Below are 12060 nucleotides of genomic sequence, written 5' to 3'. Positions count from 1 at the left end.
CATAATTTCTTAGGGAGGTCCATATTTTCAAATATTTGAATCCTACTACAATATGTCTCATATATATAGTAATACATATATATATATATTTATATACAGATATAATATAATATAACATTATATGATATTTATTATATACAATTATATTGGGATGATCATTTAAAAGCTACAATGAAGAACAATTAAAATTTTTCTGCAATTTATTTTTCTTCGATAGTGTTTACAAAAATTAACCAATAAAAAATAAAAATGAATTTTTGAAAAAGATATAGGCTACTTACTGAAATTGTATTAGGTTACTGGTATTGGTTAAGTTATCATTAAATTACGACCTATCATTAATATTTAAAAAAAAAACTATTTTAAAAATATTGAAAATGTCAACTTCAACAACATAGGGGCTAAATATAAAAAATGTAACGTGCAAAGAAGGTAAGAAATCCCCTTGGAACAGTTATTTAGCGAGTCAAAATGGTATCACTTTTAACAGGTCTTTCATGATTTTTGAGAGGTTATAACTTTTTTATTAGTACAATACACAAGAAAAATTTTCACTTGCCATAAACATCTACAAAAACACTGTAAGTTGTGCAAATTTGAGATTTTTACCACTAGTCCCATCAGAATTATTTGAAGCCAAAATTAAAATTAAAAAAAAAATAAAATTAGTTTTCAAAATTTCATAAAAATTTAGGGGTAAGCATAACATCATTAACATTATTTATGGTAAAACGACTAACATATACATACATATAAAAATAATTCAAACCATGTATGCCATCCCGACTTCTTGAAAAAAATTACAGAAAGTGAAATATCACTGTTTTTCATGTTAAATTTATTGGTAATTTTCTCATAGAAAGAAGAGAGATAGGTAAATGAACTACTGGAACAATCTTTTTCCTTGAGAAGATATGAATAAATTGCTTTTTGTTTGATCCTTCCAGAACCAATAGTTTTTTAGTTATCATTTTTTCCGTAAACCCTTACAATCACAAAAATAGGTGTGCGCACCATATAAAAAATGACCACTACATGTAAACTGCTTAAATAAAAAATTAAAAATAAATATTTTTAAGGTCCTGAGACATGTAGGAAACAAATGGGTAAGTTAAAATTTTTTTGAGTTTGTAAAGCAACCACCTTTCTGCCTCCCACAAAATGTGTTATAAGATAGGGAAGAGAGTAGAGTATTTCAAAATGCATAGTGATAGAATCATTGTAATAAGGATAAAATCAAAACCTAAACCGACAACGATTGTTAACGTCTAATTGCCTATAAGTGCCCATGATGATGATGAGGTAGTGTGTATAGAAAGAAATTGACGAAGCAATTAAACACATAAAAGGGGATGAAAATTTAATAATAGTTGGAGATAGGAATGCAATCATTGGAAAAGATAAGGAAGGAAATATTGTGGGTGAATATGTGTTGAGCAAAAGAAAGGAAAGAAGGGATCAACTTATTGAGTTTTGCACAAAATATAATTTAGTAATTGCCAACACCCAATTTAAAAATCATAATACAAAAATATACACATGGAAAAAGCTGGATGATACTGCAAGCTATCAGATAGATTCTATCATGGTTAAGCAGAGATTTTGAAATCAACTTGTCAACTGCAAGCATATCCAGGAGCAGACATTGATAGTGGCCATAATTTAGTAATAATGAAATGTACATTGGGGTTTAAAAACCTAAAGAAAATATGCCAAATGAATCTGTGGAATTTAGAGAAACTTGATGAAGAGGAGGTAAAGAAGATTTTTGAGGTGGACATCGCAATAGGTCTCAGTAACAAAGATAAGGTAGAAAATGTAGAAGAAGAATGGGAGAATGTTAAAAGGAAATTTTTATATCAGCAAACTTGGACAGAACACAGAGAACTGGTAGAAAACCTTGGCTATCAGAAAATATATTATAGCAGCTGATTGATGAATGTAGGAAGAATAAGAATGCTAGTGATGAAGAAGGTAAAAAGACCTATCAACAATTAAGAAATTTTATAAACAGGAAGTGCAAATTAGTGAAAGAAGAGTTGATTAAAGAAAACTGTTCAGAAGTGGAAAGAAAAATGATCATTGGTAAAATAGACAGAGCATACAGGAAATTTAAGGAAACTTTTGTGGTATATAAGTTAAAATTTAATAATGTGTTAAATAAAGATGGTATTATCAATTTATAATATAAAAGAAAAGGATGATTGGTGAGTGGAATACATTGAAGATTTATACGGAGGAAATGAATTAGAAACTGGTGTTATAGAGGAAGAAGAGGAAGTTGAAGAGAGGGAGATACAATACTGAGATCTAAATTTAATAAGACCATTAAAGGATTTGAATGAATGAAAGTCTCCTACAATAGATGGGATACCTGCAGAATTACTGCACAGTGGAGGTGAGGAAGCGATAGATAGATTATACAAACTGGTGTGTAATATTTATGAAAAGGAGAAATAACATCAGACTTCAAAATAGAGTGTTTTTGTCATAATACCAAAGAAAGCAGGAGCAGATAAATGTGAAGAATATAGAACAATTAGCTTAACTGGCCATGCATCAAAAATCTTAACTAGAATTCTGTACAGAAGAAATGTTAGAAGAAGACCAATTTGGTTTCAGGAAAAGTATAGGAACAGCAAGGGAAGCAATTTTAGGGCTCAAATTAATCGTAGAAGTAAAATTAAAGAAAAACAAACCAACATACATTTTTTAGAAAAGGCATTTGATAAAATTGACTGAAATCAAATGTTCAGCATTTTAAAAAATGTAGGGTTCAAATGAGAGATAAAAGAACAATCGCTAACATTTACAGGAACCAAACAGCAACTGTAAAAATTGGAGAGCATATGAAAGAAGCAATATAAAAAAAGGCAGTCGGACAAGGGTGTTCCCTATCACCATTACTTTTTAATATTTACATAAAACTAGCAGTTAATGATGTTAAAGAAAATATAAAGATGTTATAATTTGCTGATGATACAGTAATTCTAGCCAAGAGTAAAATTGATTTAGAAAAAAAAAGAATGGCATGGAATAAGTCCTACACAAGAACTACCAAATGAAAATAAACAAGAACAAAATGAAAGTAATGAATTGTAGTAGAAATACAGTCGATGGACCACTGAATATAAAAATAGGACGAGAAAAGACAATGGAGGAAGAAGAATTTTGTTATTTGGGAAGTAGAATTACTAAAGATGGATGAAGCAAACCAATATAAAATGCTGAATAACACAGGCGAAACAAGCTTTCAGTCAGAGACATGATTTGCTTACATCAAAAATAAATTTAGACATCAGGAAATATTTTTGAAAGTATATGTTGGAGCATAGCTTTATATGGAAGTGACCTGGATGATTGGAGTACCTGAGAAAAAAGATCAGAAGCTTTTGAAATGTGGTACTTATAGGATAATGTTAAAAATCAGGTGGGTGGATAAAGTAACAAATGAAGAGGCGATGCGGCAAGTTGATGAAGAAAGAAGCATTTGGAAAAGTATAGTAAAAAAAAAGTATTGCTAAAGAAGAGACAGACTTATACGCCACATATTAAGGCATCCTGGAATAGTCGCTTTGATATTGGAGGCTCAGGTAGGTGGGAAAAATTGTACAGGCAGGTAACAATTGGAATATCTAAAACAAATTGTTAGGGATCTAGGATGTAGGCAGTATACTGAAATGAAATGACAGGCACTAATTAGGGAATCTTGGAGAGCTGCATCAAACCAGTCAAATGACGGAAGACAGAAGAAATATATAAATTTTATAATAAATAAATAATTTGATCTACCAAGTACAGAATAACTTATTCTGTACTTGTATAATAGTACAAAGGAATATGAGTCTAAAATTTGATTTTTAAAAAATATTTTATAATATATATATATATATATATATGGAAATACAGTACATTATTTGGCGTAATTCAGATGGCAAATTTATTGTGTTAATGTAGTTTATTAATATAATATTAACATATTATGTATCTGGGCGTTGATGACAACACTTTGTTTTGCATCCAGGAAAAAAATGTTAAGAATAATAAGTAATTAATTAGACACATGTATAATCTATAAAAAATTTATTTTTAAAATAAAATTTCCCATTTCCCTGAATCATTTCATACTTTTTTAATTAATTGTTTTATATTTATTGCAACAAATTTTTTACTACTTTTTGGGTGATTCTTGTAGATGAAAAATTAACTTATATCATCTTACCTTTGAAATAATATCAGCATATTCCTTCCACTCAGGAGAATATTCTCTGTAGGCACCAAGGGGTTTCAATAAACGTTCAGGTTCTGATTCTTCCTCATTTTGCAGCACAGGTGTATTGACATTTGGTGGTATTGATAATGGTACAATGGTAATATCCATCATACCATTAGGGGCTGAAGTGGATGATTTTGATTTTGCTAGAACCTTATTTGAACGTAATGAATTTGATTGTTTTAAATTGGCTTTTGCAATTTCCTTATTATTATTATTACTACTACTGTTACTACTATTATTAGTATTACTGCTATGTGACATATTTGGAATTGATTTCTGAGAATAATCTAATGGCATTATTTCATTTTGTTTTTTTCTAAATCTGTACTGCTTCTCATTCAAATCTGTTTGGTTGCTGACTTTTTTACATATTTTTGGATATTTCTGAAATCTTAAATTATAGTAAGTTTCATATTCCTGTAGAATTGTGCTAAGATCAATATTATCACATATCTCTATTTGATTTGTTAGTTGAGCTTCATTTTCAAATGTTTGTGCTGAATCATAATAGCTGAAAATAGATTTAATTAATGTTACACAGAAAATATTTATGATCAATATTATGAGTATTCTAAACTATAACTAAAAATAAAAGATAGCAAAAAGAAACTATCAATTTTTACTTTGAAGAGTATACAGCACACCTTGTGCAAATTAATGTTCAAAATATTTTTAAAAATCACTACATTTATAATATTTTGCTGGAGAATAGGCACATTACAAAGGAAAAACAATTTGTGAAAGAACAAGGAAAATGACCTGCTTGTAAGTAGTTCATTTTTCTTTTTTTTTAATACTTGTAACTGATGTGATCAAAAAGTACACAACCTTGGCTCAAATAAACGAAACTACTTAAAATATTTAGTTCAATGGCCTGTCTTCCTTCTGATGTAATAGATTATCCCAGAGATGTTTTCATTGTTGGAAGCATTTTTAAAAGTTAGTTTTTATTGAGCACCTAAGTCCTTTTATTGTTGTTGCATCTCTTTTGATCTCTTCTCTATCTTCAAATCTCTTTCCTTTAAGCAGAATTTTAAGTTTAGGAAAGAGCCAAAAATTGCTGGTTAGTAAAGAGTCTGTTGGTCGTTTGATCCAATGTTTTGCCAAGAATCTCTGGAAAAATTGTGATTCAAGGACTGGACTATTGTTGTAATACATTTTACAAATCATCATTTTCCAAAATTTGTGGTTTCTTGTGTCAAACAGCATTTACTTGAGAGGAACAATAGTTATGGATTGACAGTTTGTTCTTGAGGAGCATAAATGTGATGAACCATGCCTTGATAACCAAAAACTTCTGTCAGCAAGACCTTCACATTGCTTTGTAAATGCCTGCCTTTCTTTTGTTCCAGAGAACAATGACATGACTTTGCCTCTGTCTCAGGGTCATAGCTGTAAACCAGTTTTATCTCCAGGTATTATTCTTTTCACAAATTCAGATCACTATTAGCACATTCCAGCATGTCTTGTGCAACTTGCATGGAGTCAATTTTCCTTTTGTTCTTGAGTGAGATGTCTTGGGACAAATTTTGTTGCTATGCACTGCATCCTGACATCTTCTGTTAAAATCACTGAGCAAAATGAAATTTCTATTTCATCTTTCAGGTCTTTAATTCGTATTTCACGATCACTTATCACCATCATCATCTGTCAAACTTGCTTGATTTTTTGGGATTTTTGCTGATAGAAGTTCTGCAAGGTCATTTATCACTTTCAACAGACATTTACCCATCTTTAAAACAGCAATATCACTCTTTAAATTGTGCAACACTAACAGCTTGATCACCAAAACCTTATGAATTTTCCTTACCATCTCTACTTTCATGACACCAAGTTTCTTTCAAAATTTAATACAGATTCTTTTGTCAACCTGTTCAGTCATTTTGAAATGGCAATGAAAACACAAGTATTACTCACATTATACTTTCATGTCTACTAAGCAACAACTGACTGCAATTGCAGCAGAACAATCACATGCAACCAATATGAATCAAGCTCACGTTCCACAATGGCCTCCAAAGTTCCAAAAGTGTGAAACTTTTGATCTCATCTCATAGTTACATAAATTACAACCTAGAATAATACAGTTATCATTTTCATATGTACAAATTATCTTATAGTGGTTGTACAAGATAAAATTTTCAATAATATAGAAAAAAATATTAACAAGAAATCTAGTAATCATAAAAAAGTACCAAAAAAAGACTGCATGAATTGGAACTCATGCAAAACTTAAATATACGTGTATAATCTGCACATAAAAGAAGGTGAATGTAAACTGGAAAACTGAGGCTCCTTGGCACAATGAAAATTCAAAATATTTAATAGCTGCACTGGGCCAAACCTTCTCTTTGTTTAATAAGAAAGCACTGCGTAAACACTGCCTGCAAGGTATTAGCCAGGAATGGAATCATTAGGAAGCTTGCTGGATAACAGTTGTGGAGAACGTCAACATTAAACCTCAGCCATAAAGCACTTAAACAGGAGAATATGTGGCTCCAGCATGGATTGTTTTTTTACATATTAGTAGAGACCTATGAATTTGCATATTAAGTCCATTCTCATTGGTTATTGCATATTTTCCTTAAAATCTAATAATGATGCATATTTTCGCTACATTTACAGTATTCTTCGGTAGGGTTCCTAGTTAATAAATGAAATCTTATGTTGCAGCCAGCCAAATGTATTAGCTGCATGGCTCTTAGAGCACACTTAGCAGCTGCGCATCTATGGTTTGGTAGGATAGTATTATTATGAGGCCAAATAAAATACAGATTTATGTGAGATAAAAATGAACGATACTGTTCTGCATCGCGCACGCCTACTGCAGCACTCCTCCCACTAGACAATTAAATTACACAAGTTATTGTTTATGCGCTTATTGCATTAATTTAGTTTTTTATTTATTTAAGCAAAGTTTAGTATATACCATACCTTCCGAAAAAAAGTACCTCTTCGTAGATAGCTTACTATCCTGGAACATTTACATACAACAGAAATATTTTACACTGTCGAGTTTGCGAGAAAAATATTTCATGCACAAAAAAGTTTCCATTAGACCAGCATGTCAATACAAGTCTTCATATCGTAGGATTGCAAAAGAAAGGCCCACGAGAACAACTTATAACAGCGGCAAGTAGCAGTGATTTCACTTCCAAAGGTAAAAAAAAAAAAACTACTTTAGCATGGATTTATGTGAAGCATTGCTAACAAGTTATATTCCTCTTCACAAACTTACAAATCCTACCATTAAAGATTTTCTGTGAAAATATTGCTTGAATCAAAATATATCAGATGAATCAACATTACATAAAGATCACATACTAACAATTTACCTTCATGCTCTGGAAGAAATATGCAATCAACTCAAGGATAACATTATTTGGATTTCGGTTGACAAAACTACTGATAGTTGTGGCCGTTACATTGCAAATTAAATTGTCAGTGCATTAAAACTAGAACCTTCTTGTTCCTATCTGGTGGTCTACATAATCCTTGAAAAGACAAATCATTCTACGATTGTCAGATTTGTGAATGAACATATTAAAAAAATAATTCCTGAATCTGCTGCAGATGAAAGAGTGTTTATATTTCTCTCAGATGCTGCTCCCTATATGAGCAAGCTAAAGCCCGCCAAGTATTTTATTCCAATTTGATTAAGTGATATGCTTTGATCACGGAGTACATTGACTCGCTGAAGAAGTACGATCTAAATACTTGGGAATGTAAATAAACTGATTTCATCAACAAAGAGAGTGTTTCTTAAGGCAGCTACTCGCAATAAGGCTTATAAAGAAAAACTGCCAAATGTGCCTTTACCTCCCAAACCAGTGGTAACTTGATGGGGAATGTGGATTGAAGGCTGTACTGTTTTACAGTGAACATTTTGAGGCCATCAAAGGTGTAGTAAACGACTTTGATAGTGCAGAGACTATGGTAATTTGTCAGTCCAAGAAAGCATTTAATGATTCTAGTATTAAAAAAAAACATAACTGTAATTAGCACTCATTTTTCGTATATACCTGCGAGCATTAAAAAGCTTGAAACTCAAGTTTGGTGTTGACTGAATCTATTCAGTTAATGAATAAAATCTGCCAAATGAACTCTGTATTGTCAGTGGTAATCCCGTGTAATTCAAAAAAAAAATTGAAAACATTTGGAACAATAAACCAGGCTTTGAACTTTTGTGTCAAATTGATAGTTTTATATGGGACGAGTGAACTTTTGCCAATACACTACAACAATAAGTGCTAACATAGCACCCAAATTCAAATACTGCCCAGTTACCTCAGTGGATGTGCAGCAATCCTTTTCCACTTATAAAGATATTTTGAATGATTGAAGACACAATCTTACTAACTAACATTTGGAACAGTATCTGATTGTTTACATTTATAAAAGTAACAAAATATTAAATAATCGTTAATTATCAGATTTATCAATACATTATTTAACTACTTACTAATTGTATGCTGATTTTGAAATTAAAAAAATAAAATTACTATTTTTTTATTTAAAGTTGCATATTTTGACAATTTTCATGCATATCTGCAAGCATATTTAGAGCGTTTAAGTTACATATTAGAATGTTGATTAGGATGTGATTGTTATCATGTGCATTAAGGTTAGAGGTTTGATGTATACATTGGCAAGTGTTGCCTCATCATATATCACAAGAGCAGTAACTAAAGGGGAGGAAACTTCAGCTAACAAGAAACTAACCTTCTATTCACACAGGAAGCAAGTCTTATGCAAATAAATCTGTATGAAACAAATGACAATGTTTTAAGAGGTACAAGAAACTCTTTGTTCAAGGAAACTGGAATACAGAACATTTTCAAACGATGATTACATAACAAGTTCAAATGATGAAAGAGTTTCAGTGAAACACATTATCAGTTTGTGAAACTAATATACAGTTTGTAAGTAATAATTGTTGGGGTTTTTTCACTTATACAAGGGTAAAAGCCCTTATCCATGTAAATGGATAAAAGTATAAAGTATATTCATATTTCAAGATGTGTTATTCCAAACTAAACAAATTTCTCCAAATGGATACGACTATTTATAGACATGATCTTGGCTTGCTGTCATAACAAAAACATTTGCATACAGAAGAATGACGTAATTAATGACCATGTATAATATCTCAGTTTTAGACTGGCCAGGTAACTTACCAACATGAACCCAGTTGAGAATCTTGAGCAGTTTTCAAGCTTAGAAAATATGATTGTACAAAGATAAGCTTACTTCAGCTATATAAAATTCAGCTGATAATTTTACTAAAATACTAAAAAAATAATTAAATCAGTATTTAACTGACTTAATCATTAATATTTTGCTTTGAAGCGCCTCAATAAATTTCAAATATAAATCAAATTTTATATATATAACAAAATGGAACGGAATGCAAGAATGGCGGGACTTATCCCGCCATTATGAACAATATCCCTTGCTGCTGTATCTTTCTATTATCGGGTGGGTTTCATCAGTTATTTAGTGGCAGTTATAAATTTTATGTTTTATTTATGGACGGATTTGGTAATTTGTGTTCCTATCCGTATGGACCAGCATGAAATTTATTTACTGGTTCTGACCGTGGGAGACTAAGCTTTTGAGCCTAGTAATCTCGGCATGATTCCCCTTCAGTCCATTCGCTGAAGTCCTTTTGGTACCAGCATTTATGTGCTAGCAGGAATGCATCTACAGGAGTTGCAGTTATTTGGAGGGAGAAATGCGCCCCATTCTCTGGAGGAAGTCACATATGCTGACTAAATGAAATTGTGGTCTCTTCATGGGACAGTGTGGGGTGTTGTCTAGGTTTTTTCATAATATTCATAACTTATTTTTTTAAATTTTCAATTATGCTTGGAACATCTTTGGCCAATATACAAACAATTAAATTGCAAGACTGTGTTGTGCTGCTAACTTTATTTTACATCCAGGGATGACCATCCCATCCCATCCTATAGGATGATCTTATCTAATTTTTAAAACAGAAAAATCTGCAAGCAGACATCTCATTTGAGCTAAAACAGAGAGATAATGAAATTAAACATATTAATGCTTCTGGATTATTGTTTGTTATATAAATGTAGTTAAACCAGTGATAAAGCAATAATCATTAAAAATTAATAGTATTACATACCCTTCATCTTGTAAGAAATGATACACTAGATAAAGAAGTTGTTTTTTTCTTTCCTGCAATCGTTTTTCCTCCTGTAATATGCATTTAAGTTTGTAATTTTGAATTATGAATATTATTGAAAATAAATTTACTGTCATTAACTAAATAGAAAAGAAATTAATATTTTAGGAATTAGGAGTAAAAAAATAGAACCCCACATGGCAACACATTTATTATATTTCTTTAAAAAAAAAATAATTCTGAAAGAAAAACAAGTTGAATTGACACCTCTAAATTAGATATTCTAAAAAGTATATCACTAAACATTTCAATTTAATGGTTATCAGTCTAAAATACAGTAACAATAATTTCATATTTATTCCTGAAAACAAGGAAGACCATTCACACATTTCCTTAGTGTTATAGTATACTATGAGGGTGTCCAATAAATCTGAATAAAGTCAAGAGATAGTGCTCGTAATACGTTGTTAAGGTCATTCTTAGTTTTCCACATCTCCACTATTTTAAATACCACGTTTTACTCAGATATATTCATTTTTCTGTTGTTAGCAGTCATTTGAATTTGTAAGTACTGTGATTTGTGAAAACGGACAAAAGAGAATCTTGTATGGTAATCAAACATACCGAAAACCAAATATAGATAAAATATTATACTGAGCCAGTTTCATTGATAAGAACAGTTTACAAGCAATTGCATTATTTTCTGAGTTGTAAGTACACAAACAACACTCTGAACATTCTGATGACTCATTGAAGTTATAACTGCAAAGAATATTGAAAAAAATTCCAGGAAATGGTAATGGTGGATGGAGAATTTGAAGTTTTTGAGACACCTAAGGTAAAAAATATCTTAAATGAATTTGCGCATCATAATTTACATAAATATTTTAAAATGCAAAAATTATCTGCCAGATGGTTATCACATTTGCTCACAATTAACCAATAGTGTGATGAGTGAATACTTCAAATCTCAGATTGGCTGTTTCAACATAATAAAGAGAAATTCTTGTACAATTTCATAACAGCTGATGAAACTGGATACATCAATACAAACCTGAAATCGAGTCAAAACAGTGTTGCAATTGGAAAACTTACTCCAAATAATGAATCTCCTCTATGAATCATGAGACCTTGCCGTTGGTGAGGGGGCTTGAGTGCTCAGGGATACAGAGTAGCTGGACCGAAGGTGCAACCATATCGGAGAGGTATCTGTTGAGAGCCAGACTAAGGAATAATTCCTGAAAGAGGGCAGCAGCTCTTTCAGTAGTTGTTAGGGGTGTGAGTCAGAATGACTTAAACGGCCATATCAACATCACTCAGTCCTCTGAGTACTGCGCAGCTGAAAGCAATGGAAAACTACAGCTGCTTTTTTTCCAAGAAAATGTAGCTCTCTGCATTTTCAAATAGCAATGATGGAGCCTTCCTTGGCAAAATATTCCGGAGGTAAACTAGTCCCCCGTTCGGATCTCCAGGTGGGGACTACTAAGGAAGGGGTCACCAGAAAATTAAAAAATAGCATTCTACGAGTCGGAGCGTGGAATGTTAGAAGTTTAAAAAAGGTTGGTAGGCAAGAAAATTTAAAAAGGGAAATGGATAGGATAAATGTGGATGTAGTAGGAATTAGTGAGGTTCGGTG

At 31.5% G+C, this 12060-nt stretch overlaps 1 protein-coding gene across 1 annotated transcript in view; it reads right to left on the bottom strand.

Annotated features, from left to right (window-relative positions):
- The window catches only part of LOC142317667 (katanin p60 ATPase-containing subunit A-like 2), a 60973-nt gene extending 49424 nt beyond the window's left edge, over nucleotides 1–11549 (bottom strand). Inside the window, exons 1-3 of the mRNA XM_075354221.1 lie at nucleotides 11520–11549; nucleotides 10425–10495; nucleotides 4223–4787 (exon numbers count right to left, since the gene is read on the bottom strand). Of these exons, the coding sequence (XP_075210336.1) occupies nucleotides 4223–4787; nucleotides 10425–10495; nucleotides 11520–11549 (666 nt within the window). The remainder of the gene's footprint in view (nucleotides 1–4222; nucleotides 4788–10424; nucleotides 10496–11519) is intronic.
- Between the last annotated feature and the right edge of the window lie 511 nt (nucleotides 11550–12060).

Source organism: Lycorma delicatula, chromosome 1 (assembly GCF_047948215.1).
Source record: "Lycorma delicatula isolate Av1 chromosome 1, ASM4794821v1, whole genome shotgun sequence".
NCBI classification, from domain to species: Eukaryota; Metazoa; Arthropoda; class Insecta; order Hemiptera; family Fulgoridae; genus Lycorma; species Lycorma delicatula.
The sequence above is the reverse complement of the archived record's forward strand: the minus strand, read 5'-3'. Positions and strand labels throughout refer to the sequence as shown.